This window comes from Hydra vulgaris, chromosome 09 (genome assembly GCF_038396675.1).
Source record: "Hydra vulgaris chromosome 09, alternate assembly HydraT2T_AEP".
Classification (NCBI taxonomy): Eukaryota; Metazoa; Cnidaria; class Hydrozoa; order Anthoathecata; family Hydridae; genus Hydra; species Hydra vulgaris.
This window is the reverse complement of record NC_088928.1, coordinates 22,149,227-22,165,837: the sequence shown is the minus strand read 5'-3', so window position 1 is coordinate 22,165,837 and position 16,611 is coordinate 22,149,227. Positions and strand designations below refer to the sequence as shown.

General features: G+C 27.4%; 1 protein-coding gene and 1 long non-coding RNA gene across 3 annotated transcripts in view; one reads left to right on the top strand and one right to left on the bottom strand.

The window, feature by feature from the left end:
• Positions 1 to 10,231, bottom strand: part of LOC105848862 (uncharacterized) — an 86,058-nt gene extending 75,827 nt beyond the window's left edge. For both annotated transcript variants that reach the window (XM_065805061.1, XM_065805062.1), the window contains exon 1: positions 9,986 to 10,231. In XM_065805061.1, coding sequence (XP_065661133.1) covers positions 9,986 to 10,121 — 136 coding nt within the window. In that variant the 5' untranslated portion in view covers positions 10,122 to 10,231. The remainder of the gene's footprint in view (positions 1 to 9,985) is intronic.
• Positions 10,232 to 10,712: 481 nt separating this feature from the next.
• Positions 10,713 to 15,835, top strand: LOC136085046 (uncharacterized). The gene is made up of 5 exons (XR_010641032.1): positions 10,713 to 10,768; positions 10,992 to 11,040; positions 14,318 to 14,397; positions 15,103 to 15,339; positions 15,463 to 15,835. It is a non-coding gene; the product is annotated as an uncharacterized LOC136085046 (long non-coding RNA).
• Positions 15,836 to 16,611: the final 776 nt, after the last annotated feature.

Genomic DNA, 16,611 nt, shown 5'->3' with positions numbered 1-16,611 from the left:
TATGTATATATATATACAGCCCTAGGAATTAGGGTCGACATTCGGCAATGCCGACCTAACTGCCAACCTAAAAGTGTTTGAGGTCAGCAAAAAATTGCCGACCTCATTTCTACATTTGATGGTAAGACCTTTGTATTAAACTTTATTTGCTGACCTGCTGCCGACCTACAAGATAAAACAACTGAAACAATTGTGGAAATACCCAATAAGCTACTGAATGATATTCAAACAGAAAACTGTAATTCATGTTGAAAATTTCAAAAAAAATGCTTAAATTAAGAATGAATTTTGTTTTAAAAAATAAAGAGAGGGGGGATCCCAATTTTTTGACATCCTTTTTAAGGGCTATAGGAAAAAAAGACAACCAATGCCAAAGGGGGGCAAGGGGGGCAAAAATTGTTTGAAAGATGGTGACATTCTTTATTGAAAGCCCCTATGTAACAAAACCTGTTGGCATATGGGTTGAAAAAAAAGAAAAAGAAATATATTTTTAATATTTGCTTTTTTTTTTTTTTTTAAATAAATGATTACATATTTAAGCTTTCAAAGAGTGCTAGATCGATTCAAAATTAAATTTCCTTTCTGAGAAGTTACCACATATATTCAGAATAAAGTTGGTTTTTGATTTTTATCTTTTTAGGAGTTAGTCTGATGGCATTCCACGTGTAAGCATCAGTGAGACAACCCTTGAAATTTTGAAATATGACGTTGACAATAATTTGCCGACTTTAATCTTTCAGAGGCTGGTATTAGGTCAGCAAAAAAAATTTAGTACAAAGGTCTTACCATAAGACATAAAAACGAGTACGGCAATTTTTTGCTGACCTCCAACACTTTAAATCAGCAGTTAGGACGGCATTGTCGAATGCCGACCCTAATTCCGAGGGCTGGTGAGACGGGAAAACGTGAGAATTGAAAAGAGTTCCAAGAATTGATGTGTGAGGAAAAAAACTAGATAAATAAAAGTTTTTAGAGCTTTAGAGTTTTTAGAGAGTTTAAAGAAACAGGTACAGTAAAAGGATGCAACATTGCTGATTGATGAGTCAAACTAGAATGAGTTTTGGTCGATGGAACTAGACGTCAAAAGACAAGATGATAACTTGTTTGAGATAATACCATAATAATACTTGTAGAAATGAGTAAGAGATGCAACATTACGATGATGGGACAATGGCTCGAACTCAGCAGATAGAGCAAGTCCAACTACATTTACAATACATTTTCAGCCCTTGTATAGAACAGCAAAGATATCGTTAGGGCAACCGCCCAAAATATGACAACAGTATTCTATTGTGTGATGAATAAGAGATTTGTAGAGGTAATGAATGGAAAGAAACATAAGGATGTGGGGAACATGATAGAGAAAGACAACCATATATGCTAACTTCGCAATGATTTGTATATATGCTTCATATGCTAACTTCGCAATGATTTGTATATATAGTTTTTCATAAGAGGTCAGTAGTGAATGATCATCTGAGATGTAGTAAAGTAGGAGACTTGGAAAGTACTGCAGTTTATCAATTTAGGAATACACAGCAGTTACATACAGCTTAAGCTGTCACAGAAGAGAGATTAGACTAAATCAGCTTCTTGTTCTTAGCAATCAAAAACTGATGATTTTTTTTCAAGACTGAAGTAAATATTTCGGTCATCAGAACATAGATAGATAGCACATAGTGTCACTTTAGATATAATATTGTTGAGAAGATCATTAATATAGATAAGAAACAAAACAGGACCAAAGATAGAACCTTGTGATACCTTGTATAATACCAGGAATAAATAATATTTAATTAAATAAAAAAGTTATAGGTGTTTGATTTGAAATAGTAGTTTATAACAAATAATTATAGATTCTTAAATTTTAGGATTAATTTTTATAGAGAAACTTAAAAAATATTAGAATTCAAAGTAATATCTTAACTAATATCTTTGATAAATGTAATTTATTTGTAATATAAAATTATTTGTTCTTTTATTCATTTTTCTCAATAATAATAAACCAAAACTATAGCAAATAAAAACCTTGAAAAAAAACTTTAAACTGTAAAAAGCTAACAAAGCTTGATGTATTTTTACACACACACTCACACACACACACACACAGTTTTTTTTTTTACACCTATTTTGGAAGTTTCATTTTAGAGGCAAGGACTAATTTATGACAGGATACGCAAAATTTAAATTTCTGGTACTAGAGAAAGCCATTATTATATAGAGAGAAGAATGATCAGACAGTAGTTGGAGGGGTCAGAGTGCTCTCAAGAGTTTTTAGGAGAAGCAATAAAAATAGATTTAAAAATGATTACGAGTAGGTATAGCAGCAAAACAACCCTAAGGAGAAGCAAGTAAAACAGATAAAAAAATGATTATGATTTTATATAGCAGCTGCACAAGGAGGTGAAAACCATGGAGCTGAATGAGGCTTGACTTGAAACCAACAAAAAGGAATAAAAGTTTTCATAACTGTCTGGGTCCAGGAGGTTAGGTAGGAGGTGCATTTTTCAGGAAAAGAGAGAAGACATCAGCCCAAGGATGGTCACAAAGAAAATCATTAAAAGAAGCCAAGTCAGCTTTAGGGTAGTAGTAAGTAGTGCAATGATAGCAAGAGTCCAAAAAAGAAGTATGAGAGTAAAAAGATTTAAAGAGGTCATGATTAAACCACCTAAAGGAGGGCAAGGAGAATCTGAACACATACTAGGGTCAGAGACAAGACACAAATCAAGAAGTTAAGGTAGATGATTAGGATTACCCAGAAAACAAGTCACTAAATTAACAATCTGAGTAAGAGATTGAGAAATACGGAAGTTATGGGCTTTAACGCCAGCAGGGACAGTGGTGTTGGATCCAAGCCATTCAGTGTGATGAGCATTAAACTCACCAATAACAACATTAGCAATATTGGCAGAAAAATAAAGAGAAAGGGCTTGATATTGGCAAACAATAACGCCAGAAGAATAAAGAGAAAGGGCTTGGTCAATATGATCAGAAATCACATCTAAGAAGTGCAGTCTTGAGAAGTAGGAGAACAATAATTAACAAGAGAAATGTGATAAAAAAACAGTCAGAGGAGTCAAACATTTCTTGACAAATAGATGATTGAGGCACATGTATACACATAAGCCTTGCATATGACTATTAGAGTATTTGTGAATCAAAGGATATTAGTTATCAATACTGAGATTTAAAGAAGAAACAGCTGAATTCTAATTAGTCTCAAAAAGAGCAAACGAGTATGGTGAACTTTAAAAGAGGTAAGGTTCAACTGATGGAAAGTTACTTTAAAGAGCATAAATATTTATAAAGGATATATTGAAACAGATGATGGTGGTGTTTTTTTTATTGTGTTCACTACCAAATTTTTCTGCTTTTAAACATGGTATTAGCATTCCATTAAGTAATATTTCTAACAATGGCTAAGTCTCCTACTCACAGTTTTTGAAGCTTTAACTTAGTTAATAATTATAATCAGCATGTTTATGCCATTATTAAATAGGTGATAATTATTCTTTCTGATTATAAATTTCAATTAAAAGATGCTTTCAAGCAAAAGAAACTGAATTTTATTACAAGACAATTCAAACTCTTGTAAAACAAAAGTTCCACCATAGCTTATTACTTAATTTTTATTGAGTATTTTTATAAAGTTATAAAATTACTCAATAACAGTGCAGTGATAACTGCAGTAATAACTGCAATAAATGCAGTAATAACTGCAATAAATGCAGTAATAACTGCAATAAATGCAGTAATAACTACAATAAATGCAGTAATAAATGCAAACTTTTTATTTTTTTGAAAGCACTAAAAAATCACAAATTTGAATGTAGTTATAGAACTACAACAAAAATAAAAAAAGCTGCAGTCTACAATATCTGCCACAAACCTTGATCTTGTAGTACAAAAAACATTTCAAAAAGTAAAGAATAAAAGTAAGTTATAAAAATACTCAATAACAATAATAAAGTAAAGAATAATAATCAGAAAAATGTTTTTTTCATACTTGATGAAGTATAATCAGGCTACTTATTCATTTGGGGTTATAAATGGGATGGCAAAAAATAAATCTAGAACATAAAGCAACTTCAATGTTATGTTTCATGATGAAATGCTTACATAGAATCAATTAGCAATACTGCAAAAGTTTCAATCCATAAGATGATCAACACATTTGGTTTCTTTTGTTTGATACAGTTCACCAACTTAAATGTTTACATAACAACTTGATTTATAGGAAGTGTTAAAAGTTATTTATTGACGATAGAACTTTTTTTTTTTCTGTTGTCAAAAATTTATATCAATACAAAAAAGATAACATTTTGAAATCAGTTCTAATACCCCATGCTGCTGTATATCCTTCTAGACTTAAACTACAGAATGTGCAATGTGTTTTAAGAATATTTAATGAGAAAGTAGCTGCTCTGAAACTAAAACAAAACATCCAATTTCATTCAGCAGATATTAGATTGGTGTAATATTTTTAATGTTTTTACAAAAAGGCAAAATATTAAACTAAGAGACTACAACTGATTTGTGCAAGATAAAAATACAAATAATTTGCAATTGTTTTTAGAACAATTTAAATCTATGAAATTAGTGTATGGACCCAAATGAATACAAAGTGTTACCCATGATGCCAAAAAAAACCATTGTGCAATCTATTAAAGGGTTAATAGCTATTTACAAGTATTTGCTTTTAGTAGGTTTTGATTAAATCTTGCATGGTGAGCTATAAAGTGACAGAACTAAAGGAGAACTTTTATAGACAAAAATCGAGGGCTGGTAATGTTTCCTCTACTTTTAAAAAGCACTTAGCTTGATTTGCTGCCGCCTTTCTAGAATCAGTTGAAAAAGGACAACTTAATAATAAAAAAAATCACACATGAGAAGGTACAATCAGTTTTGAAGATGCGATCTCAAATAAAATATGCATTTATGATGTGAGTATTTCTAAAACTGAAGAGAGCTCTGCTGCCAATGTGGCAGGGTTGCTGGAGAAAAAATGCAAGAGTGAACAAGTTTGTACTATGGATGAACCTTTACTAACAAATGAAACTAAAATCTTTATTCAAGAGATTTTATGAGGATATTTGACAGTTCCTCATGAGTGTACTTATCGGCTAGTTAGAATTGGTTTATACTGTGTAAAAAAAACTAAACACATAGCACGTTGTAGAAAAACACTTACAAACATTCTGTCAATAATGGACATATAAATATAGTATCGGTTTATCATATGATGTTTGGCATATGTTCTTTTGCATGAAACTCAGAATTAAAAAAAAGATCAAGCAAAAAATGCATTTTTTAATCAGACATCAATTAAAAAGACTCGCCTTGCCAATTAATATGTTTTAAAGATAGACTTTGTTAACTTCCTTATGAAATTTATTATATTAACTTTTTATATTTAAAAAAAAAAAGTTTTGACATTACTATAAAATGTTTTATAAAATACTTGTTTATTTCTGTATAGATAAATTTTATCAAATGTACTTCATTATTTTATCAAAGAAGTATTATTTTGACTTTTTATTATGTTTTGAAAAAAATTTTCATTTTGTTGATAATTTTTACTTTGTTATTAATTTTTTATTAAAGCTAACTTATTTTCATTTAAATTTTTTTTTTAGTAATATTGATTTTTCCATAAATTGTTTTGCTTAAATTTAGTTTTATAAGCATTTAGTCTTTTTTTTCTTTTTTTTATCCATTTATTTAAACATAAAATACAAAAATTTACAATAATATTTTATAAACTCACATAAATAAGGTTAGGTGTCACTCATATAGTTAAAAACTAGTAAATGGAGTGACACCTAAAAAAATAAAAATAAATAAAAAACAAATAAAACATAGAAAGAATTATAAATAAATAAAAAATTAAAAAGAAGATAAAAAAAAAGAAAGGAAGGAAAATAAAGCACTAATAAATAAAGATGATATCAATAATCGCAATAATACTATAATAAAAGTAATAATATTAATAATAATGTGAATAAAAAAACAAATAGTAACTATATCATGATAACTTTACTAAAAATTATAACTAATGATAAAAACAATGGTAAAAATAATTATAGCAAAGTTTATAATTATGACAAAAATTATTAAAATAAACAACAATTGCAAAAATTAGGACAATAACCATAAAACTATTACTACAATCACTATCACTATTATTATAAGTAATATTAATAAGATTTAAAAAACAAAGATAAATTTATGATAATAGTAATACTAGTAGAGTTAAAAAAGACAGTATAAAATAAAAGTAATAATAGTTTTATAAATACAGTAATTTAAAAAAAGCAATAATAAAAGAAGATAAAATTAATATTTATTAAATAAATACTCAAATAAAAATTGCTTAATTTGGTTTCAATTGAGAAGAAGAATGTTGGTAATAATAGGGTATTTAGTTAAAATCTTTTTTTTATAAATGGTATTATTTGGAACAAAATGTCATAATTCTTAAGGAAGTGCGTTGTAAACTGTTTATACGATGTAATAGAAAACTACATTTTTGACCCCAAACAATGCAACAATAACTAAGATGTGAGGAGAACAAGGAATTGTAAATTGGTATTAAAACATGTTGGGGAACATTATGTTGTATTGATGAGAGCATACTATTGACATGTGAGAGTTTTTTATTTAATTGAATTAGTTGATAGTACCATGATAGGTTTTTGTCAAAAAATAGCCCGAGGTATTTTATATATTTAGATGGGAAAAGTCTTTTACCATTAATTCTAATTTTCACATTATTACTATCAATATTTTTTTTTGGAGGGTGAAAAATAATAAATTCAGTTTTATTAATATTTAGGAAAAGATGGTTACTATTTAACCAATGACAAAAATGATGGAGATCTGAATTATCTTTTTTACAAAGCTGCGCGAGTGATTTATTTATGCATAGAAGATTGAACAATCGAATTATTTATAGACTGAGGCAGATTGTTAATATATCAAAAACAGTAAAGGCCCATGAACAAAACCATGCGGGACACCATACTTAATAACTTTACTTGTGGATTGAAACCCATTATTTGAGACAAACTTAGTACGATTGGTAACATAGGATAAAAACCAATCATTAGCGATACCCTGTATACCCTAGTGTGACAATTTTTCAGTTAAAATCTTATGGTCAACTGTATCAAATGCTTTTTGGAGATCAATAAAGACGCCACAAGCAAAAGAACCACTATCAATCACACCACGAATCATTTCAGTAATGCTAATAAGTGCATGGGAAGTAGAGCGTTTCAAACGAAATCCAAACTGACGGTCGTAGAGACACTTAGAATTATCAAGAAAGTGGTAGGTACAAGAATACATTAACTTTTTCAAGAATTTTGCTGATATTTGATAATAATGATATTGGTCTATAGTTATTGCAGGCAAGTTTTGATTCCTTTTTATGGATTGGTTTAACAGATTTTTAAAATATTAGGGAATATACCAGTAGCGAATGAGAGATTAAATAGTTTAGAAAGTACTGAGGAAATATCATTAGCAAGAAGTTTTAGAATAAAAGTTGGAACGCTGTTTGGACCAGAAGCCTTTCCATCATTTAGAGTAAGAATAACTGATATTATTTCATTTTTTTCAGTAGGTTTAATAAAAAGAGAGTCAAGTTTGATGTTTTTAAATACTTATGGAAGTCAGTATGAGATAAATGAATATTTTTTTGCAGTTCTTCAGGGATTGAAATAAAAAAGGAGTTAAAAATTTTCGAGATTTTAACTGGATCATTGATAATGGTGTTGTTTGAAGATATACAAGATGTATATGAGATATCATTCGAATGTATATTCAAAAGAGTTCTAATACTCTTCCACGTAGCTCTCAAACTATTGCTATTGGTAGTAAAGTAGTTAGAAAAGTGGTTTTTTTTGCTTCTTCGAATAAGTGTTACAAGTAAATTTCTATAGGTTTTGTAAGTTTTTTCAAGAATTAGTGTGTCATGAAGATTTTTTGCTTTAAGGAACTTCTTAAATATATTATTTCGTTTTTTTATCAAGGTTAAAATTGCTGAAGTAATCCAGGGTTTAAGGCTTCGAGTTAAGCCACGATTAGTTAGTTTTTTTAGCAGTGCGTGTTTGTCTAGAAGAGAGTTAAAGGTAGTGAAGAAATCTATATATGATTTACTTATATTACTATTGGAAACTATGATTACTTTATCCCAGTTGATTTCCAAGCAATCATTCCTGAATTCTTCACTATTTAATTTTTTGAAGTTTCGAAGAATAATATTGCTTTTTCGAGAATTAATAATTATTTTTTTAAAAGATGAATAAATTAGAAACTCTCGCAAATGATCCGATATTCTAATAGTTAGATTGCTAGAAAAAATATCTTTAAAAGTTGAATTGGAAAATATATTATCAATTTAAGTACTTGAGTGATTAGTGATTCTTGTTGGTAAAGATATAAAAGGAAGAAAGTTATTTGAAGCAATGGTGTTTAAATACTTTGAGATTGAATTATCTGAGTTTGCTTTTAAAAGATTGATATTAAAATCACCCATTATAAAGATAGTTATATATTTTTTAACAGCAAGTTTTTCAAATAGATTAGCTAGATATGAAACAATAAATTCATTAATATCCATGTTAGGATGGCGATAAACACAGCCTACTATGATATTAGACTTTTTAGGGAAAATGATTTCAACAAAAACAGACTCTAAGAATTGGGGTTTATACATAAGTAAATAATTTCTAGATTTATAAACTAGTTTATTAGAAATGTAAAGTAGAGCACCTCCAAATGAAGTTTTTGTTGGAGTATGTTCATAAACATATCCACTAAGACTAATTGGAGTTGTTGGGAGTAAATCAGACTTCAGCTTTGTTTCTGTAATTCCGATTATATTAAATTCATAATTTATTAGAGATAAAAGTGAAGTTAATTCGTCAAAATGTTTAACTAATGAAGCGATATTTAAATGAAATAGAGAAAAGCAATTAATATTGATGTTTGAAGAGTTAAATTTTTTAATATCAATGTATTTACAATTGATTGGATTCTCAACTATGTTTGTATCATAATTGTTGTTGTTATTTAGCTGATAAGTAAAGTAATTATTAAGTTGATTAAAAGTATCAGATTCTTGGGAACAGGGAAAGAGGGAAAGATCATTAGGCAGATCATTGAGATATAATATATTGTCAATTGAAATTTGAAGACGTAGTTCATTATCCAATATAGAACTAAAAGGAAAAATACTGTTGCAACATGTAATACAGAGCCAATAATTTATGGAAAAGTTTTTTAATAAACTAAAATCATTATTATTAAAAAAAACTACATTTCTTGTGGATTGAACTTAAGCAGTGATTGCATTGAAGTAAATGATGATTAGCACGAATAATTTTATCACAAATTTTGCAGAGTTTAGATATAATAAGTAGAAATTTGTTTAGAAATAAAGATATTGATATTAATAAGATTATTACAACAGAAACAATATAACAATAGTAGTAACTATACGATAATATAACAATGATGAAGTTTATGATAAAAATATTAACAATATAATAATAATAACGGATAATAACAACAACAATAATAATAACAACAATCACAAAAATAGCAATAATAATAAAAATAGTGACAGTAATAACAAAAGTAGAAGTAGTAATGTATAATAATAATATAAATACTATAAATATGACTAACGCTTTATAATAAAATATACAATTATGTAGCTAATAATAATGTAATCAATAATATGATAAAATAGATATGTAAAAAAGAAAATAAATTGAATGAGCTAAAAAAAAACAGTAAAGAAGTATAGAAGAAGTATTAGTAAGAAGGCCTTGGCTAGCGGTCAGAAAGTTAATTTAGTGGATCTTGTCATATAGTAGTCCTTGTTGCAAAATAAATCTAATTTCCAAAAAACAACTACAATGCAATTATAATTTACTTCATTTGATACATTTAAAAACAGTCAAGAAAAACCTACTTGTGTCATTCATATGATTACAATACAAAATCATAACTTTATAATCGTTGTCTAAAGATCTCACTAGCTTAAACATTAAATTTGAAAGCTTCTTTCTGCCAAAAACCAGATAAACAAAATAGCTCTTATTTTCCATATTAAATATTTCTTTTTTGTCAAAATAGTCGTATATATCGTTAATAGTATTTCTTAAATGTCAATAAGTCGTTATATATACGTTTATATCGTTAATAATATTTCTTAAATGTCAATAAGTCGTTAACATATTTTTATACGGACCACACTGGACCAAATATAATCAAATCAAAATATAAGCAAGGAGTTAATAGTTAGTAATTAAAAGTTTGTAATTAAAGCTGAAAATAGCTATTTCAAAATTTTCATCTTAAATTAATCAAAAATTAGTATGAGAGAACTCGTATTCATTGATGTTCATTTAACAAAATAATTCAACTCTTATACAAAAAGTCGTAATTTAAAAAAAGAGCAAGGAGTTAAATAATGAAATAAAAACTTCGTTTATGGATGTATTTTTTTATTGAATGATTTAATTGGATGATATTTTCAAATTGATTTTAATACAATATTTTAAGGGTATAGAGGTATAGATCCTCGAAATTAAGTTTAAATATATAAATAAAGTCGTTTAAAAAAAACTAAAACAAATCAATGCAATAGATTCTTTTGATGCAAAATTGAGCATTTTTAAAAAGCAAAACGTTGGTTTCCTAAACGAGCTCGTGATGTATTCTCCGTCATCCTAATTCAGATTGCCGTCTGAAGGTGCTCATTTTTGACGATAAATTTTAAGTGTCTATCTTACTTTACTGATTAAGTTCTACTTCTGCTTTTAGAGTATTTTTATTGTTCCATGGAAAATTACCATGACAACTTAAATGTTTTGCTATTGCTGAATTTTTCCATATTTCCTTATATATTATTTTGATGTTGGTAAATATGAGATGAAATTTTTAATTTTGTTTCACCGATATAACAATTTTTGCAGGAGCATTCAATTTTACAGAGACCTGGATAAGAATTTATTGGAAGAAGAGGTATATTTTTTTTGGTAGAGTTATGTCATAAATTTTTTGGTGATTTAAAGACTGCTGTGTAAACTGCTCTTTTTTAAATGTTTCTTAACTTTGGGATAGTAACTAAATTCCACGGTAGAATTACCATATTTTTTGATGAAATGGATAAATGTTGAGTTTTTTTGTAGTAAGTGACCGGGCTTGATATTTGACCAGAGTTTTTTTGCAAAGTAATCTTTCTTTAATTTAACTCTTAAATCTAATCGTCACACTCTTACTGCCAGTTAAAAGATTAACCCATTGTTAAGCATCAAAATCACAATGGCTTTAAACGCGAAAGTTAATTCTCATTTAAACACTTCTACAGTTTGTGCTCCAGACAAGTTTACCATCGTATCTTATAAAGGTGTTCTCCAAATTTTTTTCAATTTTGCTAAACTTTTAAAAAGTGTTAAATAATTAGTTCCAATTTTTCAAAACTCTAGAAAACACTTTGACCTCTCTAACTATCCTTCGATTAGTCTTCACTCTGTTATTAGTTTCTTTATATAAAGTTTTTGAGATTATTAAATTATTTATCTCTTACTGCAGTATAAAAGTTATTCTTGAAGGCCTACACTGCTTTTTATTTCAAGTAACTTTAAGGGTGCCAAGAAGTTTTATCTTTGCTCCTGTATTGTTTCTTATCTGCAATAACATTCTTCATGAAAGTTTTACATTTAAAGTACCTCTATTAGCTGACGACTCAACTTTATATTCTCAACTTTATATTCTAACTTATATTGTTTGGACGAAAAACCTTTACTTTTTGATTGGTCAGAGCAAGCAGCCAATTTTTAATCTGATTTATTCTATAACAGCCTTAAGCTTGCAGTGGCTTGTGGATTTAAAATCTGGACTTCAATCCACGATTTTTTTTAGGAAACAAAACTCATTTATTTACTGCAAAAAAATATTGAAATATTGTTGTCATAGTAAATTTTTTTTTTTTCGTTGCACATCGAAAAAGTCTTATAACTCCTCCCTATCTTTATGTTTTCCCTTTTAATGCACCCTACAAATTTTAATGTCTTCAATTAACCATTTTTTAGTATTTTAACCTATCTTCTATTTTAAAGTAACTCATAACTTAATAGTGGTTGCTTGCAATCTTCTTGGGAGTAAAATAGAGTTTAAAAATATATAAATGTATGCCAGTATATAATAAATATTAAATGTGAGTATACAATTATAATACAAAAAGTATAATAATTTTTTTTCTAGCCCCGGCTATCAACCCCTACTAAATCTTATTATTTTGCCGGGGCCCGGTCCCCGGTCACTTACTACAATTTGGTATGTAATTTTTCTGAACAGGCATCCCCCCCTAATAAATCTAAAACTGCAACTTAGTATTGCATGTTATAGAACTGTATTTTTTTGAAAGGTCTAAAAAAATTAATGCAATTTATTTAAAAAGAAAATAGAAAAGTTTTATAGCAAACGTCTATACTGGCAGAAAAATGAGGAAAATATCTATACTTTTAGAAGATGATAACTTTAGAACTATTACATATTTTTAAATAAAACTTTGACACAAGACTCTATAAAAAATATTATTCCATCAATGTACTGCTTGATCTAAGATAAGATTCAAATTTTATGATACTTGTCAGAGTTTTATCTGCCAAGTGTGGCCTTACTTCGAGAAAAAATAAGTTGATTTTTTTTAGCTATAATTTTTTTATCATGATTTTCCCATCAATTAAAAGTTTTTGATGATTATCATATTTTGCGCTTTTATTTTTATCAATTATTTAAATGAAATTCCATGATTTTTGAGTGTTGCTATTGATTTTTGGTATAATAAAGGTTTTCAGAATGTCTTTTTGTCGTTTTTTTTAGTTTTCGCTACTCCGTGTTGTCGGCCGTGTAGCTTAAAAAAGACTTGTTTTATACTAGTTTTGGCTAAGATATTGCTTGAATATGTTTTAAAGTTTCTTAAATTTCCAGCTAGTTGTCTATAAATAGAATAAGTTACGATGTTTTTGGTGGTTTACCAGTTGCCTCCAAATCTTTCGCCTCCGAATCCCATAAACTAAGGTGTTTGCATTTTGTAAAGTGTTGCTTTTCCGTTGTTTTTTTTGTGTTTTGTTTTTATCGTGTCTTAATGACTTTTATCTTTATTTTATTTTTAAACATTTAAAGAAGTAAATTCCTTCTTTGTCAACCCGACACTATTAAAGTTAGGTTTCATTTAATCGGTTTTTTAATGTCAGATCGGATTGCATTGCTTAATTTGTATTGTTAACAGTTTTTTATAATTTCTAGATTTAAAAGTGTATAGCTGATGATTGCCGCCAGGCATAAACTCTGAGTACCAACAAAAAATTGTATTTTTTTGATTTTAATGTTTAATATATATTAGATCTATTGAATAAAACATTTGTTATTATCATATTGATCACTGTTAAACGAACAAGAAATTTTTTTGTACATTATTATACAAAAAGGATTACTCACAATATATATATATATATATATATATATATATATATATATATATATATATATATATATATATATATATATATATATATATATATATATATATATATATATATATATATATATATATATATATATATATATATATATATTTATATATATATATATATATATATATATATATATTTATATATATATATATATATATATATATATATATATATATATATATTTATATTTATATATATATATATTTTTATTTATATATAGGAACACCGAAAGCCTTTACGCCGTCCGGGACAGCGACCCTAATTGGCGCCCTTATTTTTCTAATTTTCTAAATTTACCTATATTATCAAAGAAGAACCTTTTTATTTTTAGGTGCCTTCATTAGTATTTATTGTTTTTTTATGTATAGAAATGAAATTTTAACTTTCCCAGCCTGAATACTGATAAAAAAATAAATATTTATAAAACACTGCTGTAAGTGAAGTCTAGAAATAGTAGACACAGTTGCTATTCACTATTGATAACCACATTTGAGTGACTCAAAAACTAATGAGGTTATGAGTAAAAAAGAACAAATATTTGATATACTGATAATAGAGACTGTTGATGTTCAGAAGTTTGAAGTTGTAGTGCATGAGTTGTTCCGTTTGGTCGTCTGGTATGAGACAATCACATTCGATCTTAATATCCTCTGGTGTTAGACGACCACGTTCCCAATCGAATGAAATTCTATTCGATTGTGCCCGGAAATAAAATTCTCATTTTAATTTTTTTTTTTTTTAACTATGTTTTTTTATTTTAGGTTCCCAAGAAGACCTTAAGACCGCGGAAGAGTATTTAACACGCCTCCTACCTGACCGATGCTGCAAAACTTACCCAGAAGTAGGGTTTGAACTACTTTGTTTCTGAGGCAAGTGCGCCACCGATGCACTACTTGACTGCTTTATCAGTCGTAAATAATACTAAATTAGTGTTGGGGCTTTAGTATTAGTTTCTTATCAATTGGTTTCTTATGTTAAAAAAAAAAAAAAAACGTGTATATGTCTTATAAAATGAAAACATATAATTAAAACATTAATTTAAGCTAAACAATAATAACCCAGTAAACACAGATTGTTTCAGAATTGGTCAACATTTCATCAAAGTTGGTCGAAAAATAGATAAAACGTTTAACGACCTATTATTGACTAAAAATTGACGCTTGATTTGAAATGTATATTTTAAACTTTTTTATATATACGTTTACTAAACGTCGATCTAACGTTTAGAATATCGGCTTACATTAGTCAATATTGTAGACCTTTAATCGACCTTAATTGAACGTAAACATTTATAGATCTAAAATCTTCGTTTTAAATCTTTTAATTTATGCGTTTATTAAACGTCAATCAAACGTTTACAATATTGACTAATATACGTTTGATCGACGTTTGATAAACGTTTATTATATTATAATATAGTAATATAGCTATTGGTCAGAAGACTCACATAACAGGTTAAGTCACGCGGTTTAAATAGGCATAATTAAATTGAAATTAAAAAAAATTATTAAAAAATTACTTTTTATTGGCTAAACAATTAATTTAGATGCGTTTACAAGATTCACTTCCTTACAGCAACTAAAAGCAAAATAACTGATTAATAAATAATAAACGAGTGTCGGGAGCTAAAAATGTAAAAACCTCGCGATAATCTACCTTCCTAAATATCAACAACTTAATGGACTCAGATGTTTTAGAAATTATTGATTGCAAGATTGACAGAGTTAAAAAATATGAATTGCTGGTCTCTCGTTATGAAAGTCCTGCTTCAAGAACTTTTTTTGTAAGTTTTATAAACAGTTTAAATTCATTTTGTAAGCGTGAGTATGATAGTGTAATAGTAGGTATTCATCTTTGCATTAATCAAGAGGTTTAATAAATAATTTTTTTTATTTTTTCATTTTAGATGCATTTTAGCTTAGTTTAGTTACATTTGCTAAAAAAAATTGGTAGAACAGAGCTGGTAAAAGCCACTGCATAAAATATGGCGCGACGTTACGAAATTTTCCATGTTTATTTTTGTCAAAAATAAACATGGATGGTACAGGAAATTTTGGAAACTTCCATTCTATTTTGATTTATGAATGTACATTTAAATTATTTTAATTAAAATTAAAATTAATGCTAACTATTTTACCCTAGTTTTTTGCGGTTACAAATCAGGTGACAAAATCAGACGATCGGGATAAGAATGTAGAAGATGTTGTTGCACAAACAGGTGCATGATAAACAAGTGGTAGACGGTATTCTAGGAAGATTTTTGATAATGCATAAACCAGTGATCCAAAATAATTGTTTATGAGTTTATTAATTTTATAAGTAGTCTTTGACTTAATCTTTATGTAAACTTTTATTTTCTGTTGAGATTATATTTAAAAAATACTTGATAAAAATTTTTTAATATGATATTTCCACTGCTAAAAGTTTGATCATTTAATTTTTTTTTAATTATCGAAACATAAACAAGCATAGTGCACAAATATTTATTATCTAAATCCCCACTATATGAAAATGTTTTATATAAGTTTATAACTTTATAAATAGCTTTATAAAATAAAAGTATAGTATAGTAGTATATTATATAAGTTTATAAACATACTATAATAGTTATAAAAATAAGACCAGGTCTTTTATAACTATATCTTATTTATAAATTTCATTACTTTTACAACTATATCCTATTTATAAATTTCACGACCTATATAGCTCTTATGACTTATATAAAGTTAAAAAGTTATAACGTACTTTTAACTGATATTAGTTTTAAAACTTAAATAAATTAAATTTACGTTAACTAAATCAAAGAAACTAATACACGTTTACTTAGACTAAATCTAAGCGCTTCATATACGTTAATCAGACTAGATTTAAATGTAAATTAGACAAAATCTAAAGGCTTTATATATGTATAATAATTCTATAATAGACCTCTAAAATACGTTTGAATATAGACGTTTTATGGACGTTTGTTCTAATCGTTAATCTGGATTTCATTCTAAACGGATAATTGACTAAATCTGAACGTTTTGTTGAAACGTTGTTTTGACGTTTAGTA